The following is a 22,459-nucleotide window of genomic DNA, read 5'->3' as shown; positions in this document are numbered from 1 at the left end:
GGATTTAAATTCAGACCTCCAGCTGGTGCTGGGTCAGAGGAATCTCTCCAAGGCTCTGGAGAAATTCCAGATCAGGAGTGAAATCAGTGGCATGAGCCATCCCTGGTGGGAGTTGCTGAGCTCAGTGACAGCAGTAAAGGGCTCTCACCCCTCCATGGGAAATGGCTTGTGCTTAAATTTCAACACATCCAGACTGAGCACTGGAAGCCACTGACCCCACCCCAGGCAGCTCCCAGGGAGCTGGGCAGTGCTGGGCACTGTTAACAGGAACACTGTGACCTGTGGGATGGGACAGCTGTGTCCCCACAGGGTGTGGGTGCAGAGCCACCCCATAGCAGCTGCCACGTGGGGCACGGTGTGATCCCCATCCCCCTGTCCTGCCCCCATCCCTGCCTCCTGCTCCACTTTCCATTCCTGCACTGCCAGCTGGAGCTACACTCTGCCTCCTATAAATCCTTTCTAAATGAGCATCAGCATTTAATTTATTTCAGAAAGACTTACTGCTTTGCCTGTATGGATTCTGCATGGGGAGCACGGGTAAAGACCAGTGCTCAGCTCCCCGAGCCAAATGCTCACCAGTCAGTGAACGCTGGGATTCGGGTTCCATAGCCCATCCTGCCAAGTCAGGACTTGGCACTATAAGACAGCAGCGCTCAAACTTCCCACTAAAGCAGCTCCCAGTGCCCAGCATGTTACTGGGCATCCCTGTGAGTCACCTACAGACATGACAGCAGATGTGGCTAAAATTCTTCCACTGCTGCAGTTTGCAAAAAAAAAAAAAAAATCTACTGGCAGTGGATGACTGCCAAATTTTTCAAATTTTTTGAGCTGGATGTGTTGTTCCCCTAGGCTAGAGAAATGCCACACTTTTCCTCACTCCTCCTCTCTTTCCTCTTGTGGTTTTTTTTTTTGCTGCCATCACAACATCAGCACATTCTCTCACTCCTTTTTACCAGGAAACAAGAATGAAAGAAAGAGAAGCAGGAGCACCCTCACCAGCTCCAGGATCATTCCTTTGAGCACTCAGTTCAGGTAGGTGGTACCCAGCCCTCAGCAGGATGCTGCAGAGCCCTCACCTGAATGTTACACTCTCAGGCTCACTATAAAAACCTCAGAATCAGCCCTGAGCAGGGATTTTGCTGAAAGAATCATCATGCCAGATCCTTCAGCACTCCACCACAGCCTGTCTGTCGCTTTGGTTGCCAGATGCCTTCATGAGGTTTTGTTCTGGATGACCAGAAACCGAATTAGGCTGCATCCAAAGAGCCAGTGCAAGGTTGCTAGGAGATTCCTCTGTCTGCAAGGAGCTGACAGTCATGGGAGGCACTGATGGGTGCAGGGTGCAGGGATAAGGTTCTCTCCTTCTGCATGTGTCACTTGGGCACCTTCCTGCAGACTCCAGACTCTCAGGGCAAGAAGACTCTGGCTCAGTTTTGAAACTGATGGAGCTCAGGAACAGGGTGGGGAGGGGCTGCTGGCGAGGCCATGGAGCAGTGCCTGTAAGGAAAAGCAAACTGTGGGACAGCAGAGGCTTCAAAATCATATCCCACTCCAAAGTTAAAAAAAAAATAAAATTAGCTCCCTGCTTTGATGTGAGGTGAATTGCTTTTATGGCAGGGAAAATGGCATTTCCTCCCCCAGGGCAGTATTATTTCAGCAAAATCTTTGTTCTGCATGACAGCAGATACTGCCCCTGACCCGAGGTGATGCCCCAAACAGCCAGGGCTGGTCCCTGCCTGGTCCCAGCACTGCATATCACAGCAGCAGGGCAGGATGGCCTCTGTCCCTGTCCCCCACGCTGCTGGCAGGCACTGGGATGTGGCACAGGTTAATTGCTCTTACTCATTAGGGCTGCTGCCACAGGCCTGGGGAACAGCAGGGAAATGAAAGCAGCTGCAGGAGCGGTCAGGGTGGGAAGGGGAGAAGGCAGGGAGGGAATTCATCTGGGATTCAGGGAGCACTCCTTCCACTTCTACCTTCCACTAATAAAATGATGCTATCCAGAAAGGATGGCAAAGCCTTGAGGCTTTGGCAAACCTGTTTGCTTTAATGAGGCTGGTTACACAAATTCTGCCCTTAAATGCAGCTGCTACCAGACACAGAAACCAAGGGAATGAGCAGGCTGTTAAAGCAAAGAAGGGGGTAAAGAACATTAAAATGAGCACCTCAACAATCTGTGAGGCTCTGAAGCCTTGAGCACATGGTCACCCACAGCTGTTCCAGTTTCAGTGGCTCTTTTTGGGTTTCCTCAAGGACTGTGGAGATGCTGATTCAGCAGGCTCTTCCCAAGATGGGATGGGGTGCTGTGGTGCTCCAAGATCCTGCACTGACAGCTGTGGCAAAGGCAAACCAAGTCCTAATTCATCACATCCTGCTGTACCAGGCACATCCAGCTTCCTCAGAGATCCCACCTGGGAGGGCAAAAAAAATATATATGTGCACACATCTATTTTTCAGTGATGTCCCTCATTTCATGCACTATTTGGGTGGAGACATTTCAGCGCTAATCCCAGGAGGAGGGGATGCAAAGCTCTGCCTTTGAAAAGCTGAAACTTGTCCTTTGCCAGGAGAGCACAAGACCAAGTTGTTGAGAATCCCACCAGCAGAGCAAGAGAGCCCAGGAGCCCTCAAGCGTTTGGGGAGCTGTGCAGATGCCACTTTCTGCCCCAAACCTTTCTGCAAGGCAGAGGCTCCAGCTGCTGAGGAAGCAGGAATGTGCTGCTTGCTGCCTTGCAGGATCTTGGCTCGTAAGAGCAATTGGCGCAGAGTCATCCTTATCAGCTAGCACATTAATCTTAATTAACAGATCGACAGCAACAGTTCCTCCCTGGAGCTCCCCTGAGCATTCCCAGCCTTTGCTGTGCTGCTGCTCCAGCATCACTGTCGTTCCCAACACGGGGAAAAAGACCAAATTCTGCACACAGATGGAGGGGCTCCACTGGCTCCAGCCCTCCTGGAGGTCCAGCTGAACCCAGCTGAGAGACCAGGAGCACATCCACCCACAGCTGGGACCAGGAGCATCCCCTCCACCCCACCCCACGGATCCTGGGCTGGGCTGTGATGGAGCACCCACAGTCCCTGAACTGTCCCACGTCCTTTGTCCAGGGACAGACCTGAGAGAGGAAGGGTTTCCCCATGTTTGCATGTCTCCCAGAAGGAGGATTTTTCACAAAGGAAAAAAAAAAAAAAAGCAAACCCAGACAGATTATCTAAGAAAATGTGGCAAAATCAATCCAAACCCAACCCCAACAGCAGGGCCTCTCTCACCTTGTGCTCCCTGCTTCTGTCAGGGTTGGGAAATCAGCACTGACTGTCCCTGCATCAATTCCCACCCTGGTGCCTGGAGCTCATGTGCTCCTCATGCATGAACAGCACTGGCATCCCACTGCTGGCATGGGACCACAGACCCCAGTCCTGTAACCCACGGGGGTCAGGGACACGTGTGCACCCCACACTGGGGTCATGGGGCAGCACAGTTTCAAGTGAGCCTGAGTCCAAAGAGGCAAAGGCTGTAACTGGGGGAAAAGAAGTGAAGAGAAGCAATGAAGTGGCTGAGGCTCCAGTGGAGAAGAGAGAAGTTACAACCCCAGGCTGCTGCAGTGTGATTTAGGGCATGGTCATCCCCACCAGGTAATTAAAGGGCACAGGGACAACATCCATCACACCTGGTCTAAGGACATCTCAGGTCAGATGCAGAGCCAGGACAGCTCAGGCCTGGCAGAGATCAGAAAACAATGTCATTCTCTTATAAAAAGAACCCAACAAACAAAATACAACAACAACACCACAAAATGCAATGCCTTTGTCCAGGTCAGCAAATCCCATTTTCTCTGCCCAGACTGGATCCTGGGGTGAGCAGGCACTCATGGCACAGCAGCAGCCTTAGAGGACTGAAATCATGAGTGTAACAAGCAGCACTCTGAATAAACCCTGGTGATTCACCCATGAAGGTGTCCCAGGATGGCGTGAGCCCCTCTGTGCCCCCTGTCCCCCTCCCTTTGCAGATCTCCACACCCAACCATTGGGTGCAGCACTGGCTGGGATTAGGGATTCCTGCTTCCCAAGGGCACCTGGGAGCCTGGAGCTCAGCTTCTCCACAGATGTCAGCAGAAGAGCAGCCTGGTTTGCAGAAATTCTTTTCCAGGGGTGCTCAGCAATTGTGGGAGTCGGAGCACCACGTCAGGCAGAGAGGTCAGCTCCAGGCACTGACTGCTGAGCACACTAATCTAAGTGTTTTTCCAACAGAAGAGAGAGGGAAAAAACCTCATCTCAGCTGAAATACCAAGGCTTTAAAAATTAGTTGCTGTTCATGTGCAGTAGCTCTTGTTATTGAAAACACCATAAAAGTTTTACTGTGCTGACTTAGGGTGCGCGTAAAGAACCTCGCTTGTCTTGACAGGCCATAAAGGAACTTTTATGACCTATTGGGTCAATGATTTGCAAAGAAGGATTTACACTGCTGTCCAGGGCTGGGATGAGTAGCTGGAGGAGGAACACACCAAAAATGGCACTGGGAGCTGAGGGGTAAACCTGCTGTGGGATAAACAGTGCGTCTATCCAGACTGAGAGTATCAGCATGCCTTGTTCTTACACAGATTGTGCTAACTCAGAAGGGCACAGGATTATGTGCTGAGTGTGTTTAACTGATTGACCTTTATTCTTTTGGGGTTATAAGTGGAGTTTTAGGAGGAAAAAACCTTACCCATGCATCAGTTCAGCTCTCCCCCGGGGATAAATCTTCAGAAATCCAGGCTGAATCTCCAGTGTTGCAACTGCTTTATCTTTTATCACAAAGTGTCAGCTCCACTGGTCCAAGGTTCCCTTTCAACACTCTCCTGGAGGAACTCAAGGGAGAAGAGGCCCTGGCTGAGTGAAATATTATCACCTTGGACTGATGTTGCCAGGTCTGATCAGGACAGATGAAATGGTGTGAGGGAAAGCCCGGCAGTGCCAGCAGCCTCCCATCAGCGTCAGGGCTCCCTTACCTTCCTAAAGCACTGGGCACACACAAGGGCACAGACTGCAGCTGCAAGCAAAGTTCCCAAAAATCCAAACACACCTCCTGCCTCAGGGGCTGGTGAGAGGGGCCCAGAACCATTCTCAAGTGATAAAAACTGCCCTGGAAAAGGGACTAAGCCCCCAGTGCCACTTTCCTCGGGCAGCACACCCACCTCACATCCTCTGCTCTCCCTGGCTAGCACAGCTTGTGTCACCCCTGTCCCTCCAGGCCAGGCTTGGCTGCCCAAATTCACTGCTGGTGTTGGAGCCATCCCCAGCTCTGGGCAGTGGTGGGGACCCAGAGCACGCTCCTTGTTCTGCCCAGACTGAGCAGCACCGGGGGAGCAGGATGGTGGAGCCATGGGGAGCAGGATGGTGGAGCCATGGGAAGCAGGATGGTGGAGCCATGGGGAGCAGGATGGTGGAGCCATGGGGAGCAGGATGGTGGAGCCATGGGAAGAGCAGGATGGTGCCAGCCATGGGGAGAGCAGGATGGTGGAGCCATGGGGAACAGGATGGTGGAGCCATGGGGAACAGGATGGTGGAGCCATGGGGAGAGCAGGATGGTGGAGCCATGGGGAGCAGGATGGTGGAGCCATGGGGAACAGGATGGTGCCAGCCATGGGGAGAGCAGGATGGTGGAGCCATGGGGAGCAGGATGGTGGAGCCATGGGGAGCAGGATGGTGGAGCCATGGGGAGCAGGATGGTGGAGCCATGGGGAGCAGGATGGTGGAGCCAGGAAGGAGCAAGATGGTGCTGGCCAGAAGGAATCAGGATGGTGACAGCCAGGAAGCAGTAGGATGGTGGAGCCATGGGCAGAGCAGGATGGTGCTGGCCAGGAAGAATCAGGTTGGTGCCAGCCATGGGGAGCAGGATGGTGCCAGCCATGGGGAGCAGGATGGTGGAGCCATGGGGAGCAGGATGGTGCCTGGCAGACTCAGAACCCCAGGGAGCTCTGCTCCCAAGCCCAGCGCCTGCAGGAGAGAAACAGCAGCCCAGAAAGATCAAACACTTCAAATGTTTCTCTCCTGAGTGCCAGTGTGAGCTGAAAGGAAAACCAGCAAAGTCTTAACGCCGGAGGGTGGAAGGATCTTCCAGCCAGGCACTCACAGCGGTGGGGCTGCGCCCTGGGGCGATGTCTGGAGGGTCTCTGGGGGGTGAGCCCTTCAGCCTCAGCTCACCCAGCTATCCCACACTCTGGGGATGCTCATGCAGGTCAAACCCTTGAAGTGGGACCCTTCCAGCCTCTCCAGGCAGCAGCACAACTCTGCCTCCTGCAGCTGCCAGCCCCATCCCCAGGGCCAGGGCCCATCACGGGTGGCTGGACTCTGCAGACTTCCCTCCCCAAAGCCCTTCTCCTTCATCCCTCGGCATCCAGATGGATTGAACCAGATTTGCTGCACACGTGGCAACCAAATGAAATGGTTTCTTTGGCAACAATAATGAAAGCTTAGAAAAAAAATCTGCTTTCTGTCTCCTGCGACTCCAGCAGCCCAGGTAACACAGAGAGGGAAGCAGAGAACTGCAAGCATCTGCCTTGAATTACTGCCTCTGATAGGAATCAGACATGCACTCCAGCATGTCTGCTGCACGTTTATTTATTTATTTGGGGCCTGATTGATTTAAAGACTCCCTATTGCCTGAGCAGCAGCATGGCACAATAATTCACTTGATCTCTGATTTATATTTCATGTTCAAGTGAAGCAGGACTCTTCTGTCCAGCACAAGAGCTGTGTGTGCCAACATTGTGCACAGCAGCTTCAGAGAAGCTGGGCATGTAGAGAAGCAAAAGCTGTGGCTGCAGAAATCAGAAGATAAAAGCCCTGTTACACATCCAGAACTGCGTGGCCAGGGTCACAAACTGAAATGGGGACTCACAAATCACTGTCCCTATTTGCCCCTTGCACAACACTCAGTCCCAGGCTGTGTTTTCCAGCCAGGATCCATCCTATCTTATCCTCTTCCCAAAGCCCTCCCCTCACCCCACAGCTCCAACAGCAATCCAGGGGTCAGTGATGGTCAGTCCTGAGCTCTCCAGCCTTTCCATGATGCTGGGAGACTTTGAGCCTTTTACAGCTCAGTGGGAGAGAGCACAAGGTCCAAGGTATCCCTCAAAACTCCTCCACTTTGGCCCTGGTGGGCCCTGGATTTCCTCTTGGACTTTGTGCCAAGGGCCTGGCTGCTCTGTGGTGGGTGAGGTAACTGCACCTAATTAAATCCCTCTGCTCTTCTGCCTCCCATATGGGAAAGGATCAAAGCTCTCCCACCACCCTCTAAAGGCGAGGGGGGCCCAGGAGGGGTGAGACAGGAGAGGTGTCCTGGGCTGGGAGGAGGAGACATCCCCTTTTTCCCTGCCAGCATCACCCTTCCTGTGGCCTCCCCGAGACATCTCCAGGTACCTCTGGCTCCAAGAGAATCAGGAGCCTGTGAACCCCATGGGAGAATGGCCCAGCAGTGACCCCTTCACCCCATGTCCCACCACCCTCAGGGTGCCAAGGGCTGCAAACACTTCCAGGTGCTTTGCTACCACATTGGTGGTACCAAAAATAGATGCCAGCTATTTCAAACCTCTCTCCCTCCTTCTTACAGAAATTGTTACACGGAGAAGAGTTAAGATCTGTTATTCTCTGCTCCTCTTCCCACTTGGAAATACCTTCTAGAAATTAAGGAGGATAAAAATAGTAGCATTCAATGGGAACAGGAGCGAGCTCTTCTCTTCAGAAGATGCTGCAATCACGCAGCGTCCGCGCCCGAGCCCGGAGCCGCCGTGAATAGCGCTGCCAGTTCATCTCCTTCAAAGCATTGTTGAATGAGGTCTTAGCCTCATAATTTAAGGGGATGAAGTCCTTCCTAAAGCTGTGAAGATTTGGGCTCTCCAGATCTATTATTTTATATTAACTCCTCCTGGACAGCCTAATTAGACAAGGGAGAAAGGGCTGTTCCCTCTCCGCTCCGTTATCCAGGGCCCTTCCTCCTCCCGCAAGAGATTTTATTTGTGCTGCACAGAAGATTTATCAACCGCCTTTATAGCCCTCCCTGCACTAAATCACACTCCTAATGGATAGCCTGAGGTAAGAGCACCACTGTTTATTTTATTATTTTTTTTTTAATCCAAGGAATAGCAAGGATATATGCACACAGAGCTGCAGGCTGAGCTCTGCCTACCCAGACAGCAGTTTTTAGACTCCTAAGTGGAATTATTTGCACTGGCCAAAATCCCAAGAGAGAGCTTGTGAAAGCCTCACAGGAGCATCTCAAGGTCCAAACACACATGACAAGCTAGGGATGACTGGAGCAGAGAGGCAGCTTTCCCTGCTCACCCTCTGCTTCTGTGTGTCACCAGATCTGTGACCGGATCCCCAGTCCCTGTTCCTGCAGGAACAGATTTGTTCCTTCAAAGTCCCTCCAGCTTTGCCAGCAATGTGGAAATAATCCAGATGCAGAGGCACTGTTAAAAAATCCCTATGTACCCTGGTCCAGATGCTGAGAGTTTTGTTAGTGCTAGATAAAGGTGAGAAAAGAGAAAGGCATCACTGGATTTCAGTGCTGTTTGAGATCCACTCCACCATCCCAGCCTTTGGGAATGCCAATCCCCTTCTGGTAAACCCAACATGAAGGAGAACTTGTTGAGCACCAGGAGAGTCATTAACCCACTACAAATAAACTGCTGATCCACTCTTGGGAAAAACATCTTCCAGGATGAGGCACAAAGTCCCTTCCTGCACAGAGAGTTACTCCAGCCCTGTGTAAAATACAGCAACACCTCAGCAGGAGTAACTGCAGTGGCTCAGGGCAGGCTCCTCCCCAGGACCATCCAGGATGGTGCTCTGCCTTCTGCTTTCAGCCAGGGGTCTGAGAGCTTCACATCCTGCTCCATCCAGCTCCTGGTTCTCAGTGTATGGACGTGGGGAGGAAAGGGATCACTCCAGTGGAATCCTTTAAGTAAAACCCTTTTCTCTGCTGGTTGAGCTCTCTGGCTGGCAGAGAGGGCAGAGTGAGCCCACAACTCCCAGCTCAGGGCAATCACCAGATCTACAGGAGTGGTACTGGCTCATCACTGCTCTCAATGGACTCACCTCCCACTTGTTTTAACTCATTGCCTTTCACCTAATCTTCTGATTGATTACTTTGAGGACTTTGGATGTATAAATCTGTGGGATTTATAACTTGGCACAGAAGGAAAATGACAATTGGCATCTCTAATAGGACTTGCAGAGGATACAGGGGTTCATGAGGACCCAAAAGCAGAGCTGTTCCTGTGTGGTAAAATAAAGCAAGGCAGGGAGCGAGTTCAAAGGCTGACAGAGCTGTGGGTGAGGGGTGTCCTGTGGGGCCATCTCCCCAAGCCTGCTCCAGGATTGCTGGGGCAGCACAGCAGCATGGGGAAACAGAATGCAGCAGTTGTGCTGCTGTTCCTGCAGCCTGGCTCCTGCTGGGGATGGCAGGGGGTGGCAGGGGGTGGCAGGGGCAGGGGATGGCAGGAGGTGGCAGGGGGGTGGCAGGGGGTGGCAGGGGATGGCAGGGGGTGGCAGGAGGTGGCAGGGGATGGCAGGGGGATGGCAGGGGATGGCAGGGGATGGCAGGGGATGGCAGGGAGTGGCAGGAGGTGGCAGGGGATGGCAGGGGGATGGCAGGGGATGGCAGGGGGTGGCAGGGGGTGGCAGGGGCTGGCAGGGGGTGGCAGGGGGTGGCAGGGGCAGGGGGTGGCAGGGGGATAGCAGGGGATGGCAGGGGATGGCAGGGGGTGGCAGGGGATGGCAGGGGGATAGCAGGGGATGGCAGGGGATGGCAGGGGGTGGCAGGGGATGGCAGGGGGATGGCAGGGGATGGCAGGGGGATAGCAGGGGATGGCAGGGGATGGCAGGGGGTGGCAGGGGCAGGGGATGGCAGGGGATGGCAGGGGATGGCAGTGGATGGCAGGGGATGGCAGGGGATGGCAGGGGGATGGCAGGGGATGGCAGGGGGATAGCAGGGGATGGCAGGGGATGGCAGGGGGTGGCAGGGGCAGGGGGTGGCAGGGGGTGGCAGGGGATGACGGGGGTGGCAGGGGGGGTGGCAGACCCTCCTGGGGTGAGTGAGACGGTGGAGGCAGCCAACATAGACAGCAGCCAGGGCTGAGTCAGAGACATCAGCCTGCACACAATTCCCCAAACCTGGCGCCCCTGTCAGGCTCTCCCGCCCCCCGGCAGGCTTTCTCCAGCTCTGAGTGTCATCACAATTCGGCAGCTCAGCAGTCAGGGGAGGTTCCCATCACTCATTCTCCCCGTGCCGTTGTGGCACAGCCGCTCGCAGGTCTGTCCCTGGCGGAGGCTGTCACACCATCACATCCCGCAGCAATCCCGCCCCAGCAATCACCTATTCCTTTCCCAGGGAACGCTTCCTCATCTCCAGTCCACATTTTCCTTCCTCAACTCCACACCAGCAGAACTTGGGTTGAATAAGGAGAACAATAGGAGCGGCTAAATACATAATCCGAATTTCCATCCCCTGTCTGCGGGTGGCGAGGGCAGGTCCTGGGCAGGCAGGGATGCTGCCAGGCTTCTGCAGGCTCTGCTGTCAACTCTGTTAAAGCCTGGATGCAGCCCTAGCTCTCAGCCAAAGCCTTGACCTCTCACAAAGGCTGAGCAGAGAGATTTTGAGATTTCAGAGGATTTTCCTTGCTGGGAATGAAGAAAAGGGACATGTGCGTGTGAGACAGGTTGAAAGGTATGAGTTGTTTGCTCCTGGGCAGAGGCACACACGCTTCCCCTGGCTGTGGGGCAGCTTCTCCATCTGTGGAGCCTCTTCCAAAGCCATTGGGAGGCTCAAGACTGATGGATGTCTCTTCAAACCTTTGAAAAAAATCTGGATGTATAAATAAATTAACCCAGCCAGAGAGTAGCATCAGCCTTGAGCCTAACCAGTTCATTCTGCTGCTCCATGATTTTGTCTTTCTTGGATCAGAAAGCAATTAATTTAATGGAAAGCTACTTTTTTCCTGCCCTTTCTTCATCTTATTTTTACAAACCCCACAGGGAAGTAAAGCATATGAATAGGGACAGCCTACTTGCTGTGGAAGCCAATTTTCAGAGTAAGACTTTAACAACCACCCAGAAGGGGTGGGAGGGATTGTTGGCCCTATTTACTCCTGGCTTATGCTGGTGATTCCTCCAGAGAGTCAGAAAAAGAATAAATCCCTGTCAAAGACAACTTTTGACAAGTTGTGCTTCTAAACTTCACTGCATCTTTAGCCTATCCCATAGAATATCTCTACAACCTATGTAAAAATACAACATCTATATTTAAGATTATAGCTTATATGTATTATATAGGTATCAATACCTGGGTGAAGGCATAACTAAAATTTCAGTGGTTCAGTGGTTCGACTGTGAGCTTTAATCCCTCCTAAAATACACACACAAACATGGAGAACTCCTGCTGCCAACTCCACACCACACCTCCTGGGCAACATGAATCAGACAGCACAGCATGAGGAGGGACAAAAATCAGCTTTATCCACTCCCATTCTACTTACCTGGGCCACTGTGTGCTCTTCCTACAGCATTCCAGCCTCCTCCTGCTCACAGGGATATTCTGTACCCAAATTCAGCTCCCAAACTTGTTTTTTTTTCCAACACTGGAGAGAAACTTAGCTTAAACACTTCAGATCTCCCCCCTCAAACTCTGTCCAGCTCCAGTAGCTGTGGCCAATTAAAAAGCTTCCTAAAAACCTTTTGATGTGCTGTTATCAAGTGTGTATTACACTGGGAATTTCACAGTATTTGAGGGAATATCAGCTTTGGATGCTTCTGCCTCACCTGCTGGCAGGAGGAAGGGGAGGATTGCCAAGACAGGGATGTGGAGCAGCAGGGATTCTCACACTGGGACTCTCTAGTTGCCACTGTGCCATTTTTGGTCCTTCTCAGAATGGTTTTGGAGAAGGGGGGAAGTGGAACAGGCTCTTAAGGTTGTCAGAACACTTTTGATAACTAACCATGAAGAGAAAGAAGTTGGAAAAAATTAAGAATGTTAGAAAGCAATGAAATTCCAGTATCCTGGGAATAATAAACAGTCATGGTGGAGAGCAATATCTCCCTATTTTCTTTTTCCTTTTTTTTTGTATGGAGTCAGAGGAGAACAAGGGAGTATTTGTTTCTTGATTCCTCATCTAGGAAGAACAACTGGCTCGTGCCTTCCGTGCTTCCTGCTGGGGCTGCCAGATCAGTTCCTGCTGTGTGAGGAGTGATCCCTGTCTGAGCAGCAACAGGGGACTGCAGGCAATTCAGAGATGTGCAGCACTGGCTGCAGGAAAACAGCATTTTTACCTTTACTCTCAATACTAACTGCAGACCAGAGTCAGAGACAGAGTGCTCGTCACTGTCACAGGCTTCTGTGCTCTGCCATGGGGAAGTTCTGCAAGTGGGATAATTGCAGCGGTGTGAAGTGCTTTGATTAGGAAATTCTGAAACAGCTTTTGATGTTATTGCTGTTCTCTGCGTGTAGGTTTTTCTATGCTGAGAATAAGCAATGAGAAAACAGGGCTGAAGTTTCCAGTGTCTTCCTATTAGATGGGTTCAGCTGGAATCAGCATCAGCCCCAACCCTGTCTGGAAAAAGGCTCCATACAAATATCAAGCAATCCATCATCGTAAGGGAAAACAGCAAACAAGCCTCACTGTGTCTGCTGACAGCAGGAGCAAAGGCAAGCAAGACTTGGGCACGTAAATATTCAAGGAACAGCAGAGAGAAAGGCAGGCAGAAAGATCCAACATTTCCCTCTCCTTGTTACAGCTACAAAAGCCACAAGGGCATCCAGGTGTTACAAAATGCAGCCAGTCTCCCTCTTCCTTCCAGATCCTGCTGGTTCTCCAGCTCACTTTGTTCTGGTTTTCTTTTAACCTGATCCGTTTGTGAATCACAAGCGAGGTTTCACAGCTCTGCTCTGTTTAAAGCAGTATAGACTCAGGTTCACCTTTAAAACAACCAAGTGGGTCTGTAGGAATCCATCCAGCTGCTGCCAGGCAAGCCACCAGCCTCAATCTGAACGTGTGCATCCTGGAGGAATCCACAAATCCCTGAGTGTGGCTCTGCATCATCTTCACCCAGTGACAGCCAGTGGTGGGGACAGCTGCAGCTCCAGCATCGCAGGTGGCCCTTGGCTCTCATGGCTCCAAGGCAAGGAATTTCCAGACCATGGAAATTCCTGAAATCCCAGCAGAGGGGTGGCTGGGCAGGCTCTGAGGGAGACAACACTGCCATGAAGTTTTTTGCTGGCTCCATTCAAGTATAAAGGTGATGAAGATGCATCCGCCTCCTCCTCTCCCTGCAGCTCTCAGGCTTTGCCCCCACGGTGGCTCTGGCGCCTTTGGCTGGTCACAGGTTGAGGACAGGGACTGTAAACTCTTCAAGGCAAGGACTGTTCCTCTGCTCAGTCCTCAGCATGCCAAGCAAGCGCTTTTCACGTCTGTAGAGCAACCACTACCTTTCCTGTTTCTTCTCATTCTTGGCACAAAGGCACCTGAATCGCTTCCAACTGAGGTAAAAGCATTCAAGCGTCTGTTTGCACATGGGGTTTTCTAAAGCGACCTCTATTTGTAACACACACTTCCCCCAGCATACCTAAAAGTATCCAAATGCTTTTTCATTTAGGAACTGCCCTCCTATTCCCAGGAAAAAGATTCTGTCCCCTTGGCATTTTATCCATTGCTTTGTTTTCGAATTTCAGCTTCATATTTGAACAGTTACATCACACATCTCCCATCTCGGGTGGTGGAGGGGAAACTCAAACTAGAAAGAGCACAGTAATTCACAGCACCTCGTTTCCTAGGCAGAGGACCAAAACACTGCTTGCAAAATATCAGTATTTTTATGCTACAAAAATGCAATTAGACTCACAATTACATTTTATTAAATTTACTCCTGGGACTTTGTTAGTGAAGGAACTCCCAAGGGCTCTCACTAAATCCTCTGCACTACGTTTCGTCCCTCCTGCAGCTACAGAAAGGGGAAAAATTATTATTTCCAGGGACCAGAAACCCAAATTCTGCAGACACATCTGCCACAAAGTGTCCCCAAGTCCTGAGTCCCAGGGAACAAACTGGATTTACTTGCTTGCCTGAGGTTCTCCACAGGCACAACCTGTGTTTGCAGAAGTGGGTGCTCGAGCAGTGGCTCAGGAACAAGCTGGACATGCTGAGAAGCTGCTCCAACAACAGGACTCTCCACTTTTTCTGAATACTGGCATCTCCCAAAAAAGAGAGCTTTCAGATATAATTAAATTTTACTATTTTATTTGTGAAAAAACTACAAGCAGAATTCATAAATAGACATTTCTATTTAAAGCAGGAAAATGATAAAGTGGCTTCTAATAACAGTCGTGCACATGCCAGTAACAGGAATATATTAACATCTTTTATTTGCTAGACAAAGAGCAGTGTCCAATATAAATTTCCCAAAAACATTTAAGACCTGTGAATTTCTGACCAGTTCACAAAACCACCATTGACACTTTAGCATGAAGATTAAAACAAACCTAACAGGACTGTCAGCTCTAAAGACTTTACAGAGCGGAAAAACTTTCAGAAGCGTTATACAAGCTGTCTTTCTGGGCAAATGAAAAATAGAGCTCGTATAATACATTAACATAAAAATCCACAAGATAAGATTATGTTTTGACATACTTAAACAAGCATTCTATATTTGTCTCCAACAAACAAAGCTAAGGAAATAATGTAACCATCTTTACACAGTAAATTAAGGTTACAAGTCATACACAAGAACAGAACTGCTTGCGCATTAAAAACTGTTCAGCTCCATTGTCATACTCTAAATGTTGGCTCTTAAAACCATTCGGTTACATACAAGCAAAGGTTATTATATAGTCAGCAATTAATAAATTTTCAATAATTTAAGTTTATGGTAGAGCTTAAAAAAGTAGACTGAGAATGATCTTGGTAAGGCAGGTGAAAACATCTCAGTGGAAATAAACTCACAGAAGCTGCTGCCAAATTTTGGATCTGTCCAATTTGAAGCAAAGTTCCAATTGAAATAAATAGCCTGGTGGTGTAAAACGCTGTCACCTTTCCTTTGCAGAACTACGTCAACTGAGCGAGTCAGGCAAGCTGTGTCGGTGTCTGTGTGTGTGTGTCTGTGTAAGAGTCGAAACTTCGCCATCGTAACACTGTGCTTCACTTACCTGCGTTCTGTGCCACTGAACACCGTGAATCTGGTCCTTCCCTACACTAGTGTTTGCTTGGTTTGCTTCTGGAACACCTTCCCCACCAAGGGCGGGCTGGGCCACGGCCACGGCGCGGAGGGAACCCCACCTGCGGTGCCGCGGGAACGCAAACTTCCGAAATCGAGCGTGAAAGCAAACGCTGTCCTTCAAAGCCACAACACAACAGCTACGGGTGAGGCTGGGGGGTTCAATGCTTAGCTAGCACTTCCTAACTGATTGCAGAGTTACAGGTCACTCGTTCCAAAGAAATTTTCCCATCTGTTTATAGCAAGCTACTTCATCAAGGAGGCACGCCAAAGGGACAGATGTTACCGACTTTACCATGAGTAGCTGGGTACGGCGTTAAAGCTTTTTAACTGATCTACAGGTCTAGTTTCACTTGAAAAAGAAGCAATTTCCTGGTACACACAATGCTATTTTTTTTTTTTCTTTTTTTTTTTTTTTTTGCACAAATTCCCAGATCCAACGAAGAAGGTGAGCACGTGGTTTGACTTGAAGCACCAGAAGGAGCCCTGCTGAGGCCAGCGGGACCTGCCACTCGCTCACGCTCTTGGCTGGATCGCGGCCGAGATGCACGCAAGCCTAATTGGTAATGGATCATTTATAAAGCAGTGCAAAATATACAAGTTCAGGGGCATCTTCAAAAATTCTCTCTTAAAAAATTATTCCAATACATTTCAGTAAAATAAATAAATATGGCTGACCAGTTTACCCTCCCTGAGACCCTTAAAGGAATAGTAAAAACTGGAAAAGGAATGTCTTTGCAATATCCCACTAATGTTAAAATGTGGATTGAGATATTCATAGTATTTAAAACTATGTATAATAAATTGTCGTGATGCTCATAGGAAGCATCTGTTTTCCTTTGGTTCTTTAATACTTTTAAAAATGCTTACAAAAGACAGCCTATACTGTGAATATAAGCAGAATCAAGTTGGGGTGCCCGTGTTAACATATTCAGAACAAAACCACTGCTGCCAAGGCACTGCCACTGCACATGCCTTCAAGCAGGGGCTCTACCAGATCCCTTACTCACACATTTCTGTCGCCAGTGTGAAAGGAACCTACGTCTGCTACTCAAAACCACACAGATTTTAAAAGAAATCTTAAATTGGTTGCCTCCACAAAGAGAAATTTCTCTTGCCAAGCAAATAATTCACAATATAACAAGCAGGCACAAAGTTGTCAAAATGCGGCCCTCTTTCATCATGCCCAAAAGTTATGCATTTGATGTCAGATGAAGCCACAGCCTCTGCGCCTGAAATTACTGCAAAGCACCCTGGGGCCACTAAATAAAGATGAAAAGCCAAAGAGGACTGGGGTATGTTTTGCTTTTTAAAAAAAAAGTTTGTTTCACCTCTTCAGCCGAGTGTTTTAGCAGGATAATGCATGGAAGGTAAACTGTAAAGCAACACTAACAGGCCAGGAAAAGAAATTATAGTCTGAATAGCTTTAGAGTAAGAAAGAAGGAGATGCTGGTCATGAGCATGAGCCACACGTCGCTCACTTGCCAGCATGAAAACTTTTCCCTATTTTTGCTCCCACAGCAGGAGACTCCGAAGTGTCCCAATGCTGACAAGCCCATCACTGGACAAAATGCTGTTCAGAGACCACTCTAGGGATACAGATGGACTACAAGGTCAAGAGCCACCCCAACAGCATGGATAGGACAGATGGAACAGGGCTGACAAGCACTGACCCACACGCAGCCGGAGCGAGCACCAGCTCGGTTCCTGAACTCGGGATTGCTCCCAGGCTCCCTGCTGCAACCCACAGCACCACTCCAGCTCTCGTTACCTCAGGCCTGAGGCTGCTGGAATTCATCAACAACACCAAGATGTGTGGGACTGGCTGTGCATGGCGCAGTCGTGCTCACGGTACCAAGCGCACGGACCTGTGGGGTAACACCAGCAGCGTGGCTGGGAATGCTTCTGCTCCAGCTGGGCATGGACCTGCACATCAGCAACCTGAGCCACCCTAGGGAAACACCAGCTACCTGGAGCGACCCTCTCTATCTCAGATCCCAAGCTGTAACGATCAAACCCGTGTCCAGTATACTTTAGCCATTGCTTAGGGACGAAATGGGGAAGGAACAATAGAGAGAACAGGTCCCATCCAGGTTCAAACCTTCAGGAACACTTTTCACCTAAGACCAGTTCCATTTCAGTTTCAGTACTTTCACAGAAGGGGACTGTCCCAGATCTTGAACTGTTCAATTATTTTGTTTTATCACTTCACAGTGTTTCAAGCACCAGCGTTTCCATGTATTGGTTTCAAATAACCCTTTATATATATTTATTTATATATATATTTATATATAATTTATATCAAAACTGATAGTACACAGTATAACTGGAAGAAGAACTGAACTTAAAAAGGATATGTTGAAAGAGGATGGAGTTTGTGAATGCAATAAATAAAGCCCCCTTCCCACCCCACCCGCTCCCTACCCCAAAACAAAAAGTTGTCATGTTCATGGAAAATTGTGCACAGCAGATATTATAAAAAAGTAGATTCAGGAGCACATCCAATTATAAATGATTGTTAGGAAAATCATATAAAACAATGGAATACATAAAAGTGTCAAGAGTAATCGCTAGGGTGAGAAATTCCTTGGTGGCCAGATGCCCACGGCAAGCAGAAATTATCCTGGTTGCATCAGTAAGAGGTCGATGTCCGAGAAAGTGTGTTCAAGCACAGAAGAGGCTCTCCAGGATTTGAACAGCGTGGGCAGGTGGAGTGTTTGAATTTCATACCCTGATTCATAGTTTCCACAACTCCATGTGCAATTTTTCAGAAAGATTCGTCGTTGACTGCCGACATGTCTCCCTTGGGTGTGGAGGAACGGGACGAGCCCTTGTCTGTGCTCTCAGAGCCCGAGCTGCTCTGATTCTGTTGTTCTGATCCTGCACTGGAGGTCACTGTAGAAGATGATGTGGATGAAGAGCGAGTCTTTTCTTTAAAGTCTGTGATAATTACTGTGACATTTCCCACTGTGACTGCCAGCTGCTGTGCGGTACTTCTGTCCACATTTTTCAGTCTGGGTCTAAAATGAATAAGAAAACATTTATTAAAAGGATAAAAATAAGGGAGAAAGGGAAAGTTTATTAGGAAAAGCATTTGAAAACAAACTCGGTGTGACTTGCGCTCCCTCGCCTGTGCAGATGGCAGTGGCTGAGAGGAGAACCCGGGCAGGCAGAGCTGCAGAGCTCAGGATGAAGGTGTGACCTGCTGCCTGTGCCAGGCAGGCTCCCCGTGCCTCTGAGGGCTGTGGAGCACACTCAGCCCCAGAGAACAGCCTGTCTCACAGAGCTCTGCACAGGGAGTCCCTTGCAGGCTTCTCCCTATCCAACTCTGCCAGAAAGGAGGACGGCACAGCAGAGCCAAGCGGACAGGAGCCAGACAGAGCGAAGGATCTACTCCCCAAGGGGCAGATGAAAGAGTTCTCTTATCTAAATTCACCATCTCATCATGTGCCCTGATGTTATGAGACAAGGCTGTGACTCTGCAATACAAAACCACATGAAAGCATTCGGCCACGGCTCTTTCATTCCCATGTTGGAACTCTGCAGCTGCAAACAACACAGGCACTGGGACAACTTGGCTTCTCTTTCAGCTGCTTTCAGCTTATACAAATCAGATGCCCAATCAACCTATGGATAAAATAGCTCAAAATGTTCCCTCTGGAATTGAAGCTATTGTAAATAAAATCCAGAATGTACAACGGTATTTTTTGCAGCCAGAGCTTTTGGTTAGGGGAAAAAGGGGGGGTAAAAAATACAAACCACCTGAAAAGAACCCACTGGTATTTATTGCTCAGGATTATCTTGGTAATTTGCATGCTGTGCTATCATTCAATTAGTAATGTAGCTAATAAGGGTCGAACCTCTAGGAAGCTGACATTCAAGCACATTTCATGGGCTGGTCCAAAGCTCTGCTTCAACAAGCCTTGGACACTCCTCCAGCTACCAGCAAATTCCAAGTCAGCTGCAGTGACTGCTGTAATTTACAGCTTTTGCTCCTAATTAAGGGTCAGGCTTAAGCAGCAGAATATTCCCAATAGGGAAATTAAAAAGGAGAGTCTTTATACATCAGTGAAAAGCAGCTTGCTGAGAGCTGCCTTATTGAGAGGGATGGAAAGAAGGTTGGTTTACTTTGGGATCAAGCTCCAGCTTTTAAACCACTCTGCCTTTTCTCCTCCTCACTTGCAGCACACAAGGCTAGTGCAGTAAAACAGAAAAAGAGGGAATTAAGCTCATTTTCTACCCGCCATGAATACTCAATGGCTTGCAGTGGTAAGATAGCAAGGAGAAAGTCCTTAAGCAGCAGTTATCTAAGTGGTATTCCAGAATCAGACAGAACAGAAAAACGCATTGGGGACGGATGCACAGCTTCCAAAATAGAACAATTGTATTTCTGCAAACTTCCTCACCAAAAATGAAGTTACAGCACCAAAAATAGTATTTTCTTATCTAACCTAGGAGGCTGCTGCAAATTTTAACAAGTACCATAAGAAAAGCATTTTTAATAGACAGAAAATACACACAAAAACCAAAAAAACCCCACAAAACCAAAAAACATTGCTGACTGGGCTAACATTCAGTAAAACTCCTACTTGCAGCAGCCCCTTCTCTCCAGGAGCAGGCCTTCCAAGCCCGGAGCCGCGCTCTGGATTCCTGGGGCATCTCCAGGGCAGGGAGAGGTGCCCACGCTGCACAGACACACTGGCAGGAGCTGCCAAGCTGCACACATAACCACAGGGAGATGAAATGATGCCACCTCGTTTGTGGCTTACAAGAAAGGCCAGCTGGCTCAGCAGGTTTTGAGGTTTCTGCCGGCGCTCTGGTACCGTCCCGGCAGATCCCCCGCACGGCTGCCGGCGTTCCCGGAAGCGTAGTACGAGGACGTATTTTCCTCCCCAAGCCCCGAGTTCCTCTAGGAAACCCAGCTCTTCCTGTAATTTGCCTCAGTCATTTGTTTCCTCTTGTAGTCAGAAAGAGCCAAAATGCTGTCCCAGATACTGCAACAGAGCTTGCTGCCTCCTCCTTGCTACAAGGTTGGACATGAACTCCGGCTATTGCTCGTTAAAAGGCAGCTCTGAGAGTTGTAATTAGTTTGAAAAAAAAGAAAAAAATGGAACTGCCCATGCATCTTTAAATGCCATGACAAAGTAACACAGAAGGGCTGAGGGAAGCAGGGCTGAGGTGCAGGATTTCCCCACAGCCCCACTCACAAACATTCACATTATCACTTTTAGAACTGAGCCTCCCAACCTCTGCAAGGTCTTCAGGGTTTCCCCCGTACAAAGAGCTGATTAAGCACAGATGGAAACCACCAATCTCCTCAGCACATGCCTACAATTTTTACTTCTTATAGAAGAAAGCAATCGGCCCACTCATGTTATTTTGCAAAATTAAACACCCCAATGCTTCATGTTTATAGCAAGGAAGTTTTATGGCCAAATAAGTGAGGTGTTTCAAAACATTCAATCTGAAAGTACACAGGAAGGCATGGTATAAACCGAGATATTTCGTCAGAAACAGCCATGGTGTCCAAGAAGCTTAAACAGGATTTCTTAAAAATCCAGAGAGCCCTAAAAAACAATTTACAAAAAACCCGAAAACAACTGTTAAGAATCTGGGCATGAAAATAACCTTATAATTCTGTCAAAATCAGAAAAATACTTTTGACAGCACTCCTGAGAACAGTGAATTGCCAGGAAAGTTCCACTAAACAAAACACTTAAAAAGACAGTTTAAGTAGTAAAGGAGATGAGGTATCTTTTTAAAATACCCACCTAGACCTGGTACTATTAAGACTTAATTAGACCTGGCAAAAGCTTGCCACAAAACATGAACTAAAAGACTGCAGTAGACAGAGTGACTCCTTTAATGAGTAAAAACAATTATTTGATGTAATCTCTCAATTTAATATTATGTCATTAGTCAAGTACATCAAGTCTCCTGCATCCTAAGGCTCAAAATAAGTACCATTTAAAGAAGAACAGGACAAGAAAAGAGTCATGGCAATAAAGCTGCCTGTCTGTAATCAAATTGAGAATGAACCCTTCACTCTTTGGGGGTTTCCGGTTAAGAGAAACCCCTGCAAACAGCTCAGCCTTGTAGCACAGCAGATTCCACACTGCCCTCACTACATTCCAGTGGGTTACTGGGCAAAAGGATATTCCCTCTTTTCAAAGATTTTCATGCTATTATTTAAAAACTTCCGAGCCAAGATTTTTCTGCAGTCATACCTTGCCAACTTGAATGCCAACAGCAGTGCCAACCATATTTCCCATGTGCTTTACAAGTGTTTGCAGCTAATACTGCCTCAGTTCACGTGGCTTCACTATAAAACACCTATTATAGCACATTTTAAAGAGAGATGCAATTCTTATACAGCCCACACAGGCAAAACACCCAGTTCAGTTCTTCCTCTTGGAGCTCTCATGTTCAATAATACAAAAACTGTTCTGTGGTGGTGAATTTTTGATTTAAAAAACGGAAGAACAGTACGGGGAAGACTAGGAATAAACCTCTCTCTATAGGCCCATTTCAAACTTAGACAAATGTCAAACCAGTCATTTGTGCTTTTTGTTGATAGCAAGATCCCAGCAAATCTGTTCATGTATACTTAGTTCCTGTATACTTGGAAAATTATCTTGGCAATTACAGTGACTGAATTACAGATAAGGAAGTAAAAAAGTAACCTTTGTTACTGCTATCAAGCAATGATAAGAATTTGATACGATTCTTTGCTGGTTAATGTTTTCCCCCCCACTTTGTCTACAGCCAAAAGCATTACTACCCAACTGACAATACAATCGTTTTAGCAGAGAAATGAAAACAGAATGGACAACAGAATTAATATTTCCAAAGTCTAAATCTGTCCTCACCAGCAGTGTTCAAGTGCTTGTGCATCAAAAAAAAGAAGTGTTTGCTTTTTAACACAGTTCTCAGATACCACAGGCTCAACTTTAGTCTAGAGTTACCTTGAAGTGTGATTTGAGTCGCTGGTCTTTGTTGTAGTATTCCCAGACTGTATGCTGTTTGCTTCACTAGGAGGATCTTTCACAATATCCGACTTTGGTCTGTGAGAATTGGAGGGAAGAGGGAAATTACGACGTTGGTTTAACTGCACAATTAACCAATGCACAGTGCTACTGAAATCACATCACATTTAACACTGCATCCTTCAAACTTACTTAGTCTTCTTGTTAGTGTTCTTCTTCGTAACACTTGGACT

General features: G+C 48.4%; 1 protein-coding gene across 1 annotated transcript in view; it reads right to left on the bottom strand.

The window, feature by feature from the left end:
* Positions 1-17,481: 17,481 nt before the first annotated feature.
* Positions 17,482-22,459, bottom strand: part of RYBP (RING1 and YY1 binding protein) — a 5,907-nt gene continuing 929 nt past the window's right edge. Inside the window, exons 2-4 of the mRNA XM_086846669.1 lie at positions 22,419-22,457; positions 22,206-22,304; positions 17,482-18,260 (exon numbers count right to left, since the gene is read on the bottom strand). Coding sequence (XP_086702795.1) covers positions 18,008-18,260; positions 22,206-22,304; positions 22,419-22,457 — 391 coding nt within the window. The 3' untranslated portion in view covers positions 17,482-18,007. The remainder of the gene's footprint in view (positions 18,261-22,205; positions 22,305-22,418; positions 22,458-22,459) is intronic.

Source organism: Cyanistes caeruleus, chromosome 11 (genome assembly GCF_971803275.1).
Source record: "Cyanistes caeruleus chromosome 11, bCyaCae1.hap1.1, whole genome shotgun sequence".
Classification (NCBI taxonomy): domain Eukaryota; kingdom Metazoa; phylum Chordata; class Aves; order Passeriformes; family Paridae; genus Cyanistes; species Cyanistes caeruleus.
Note: the sequence above shows the minus strand (reverse complement) of the source record. Positions and strands in the feature narration are given on the sequence as shown.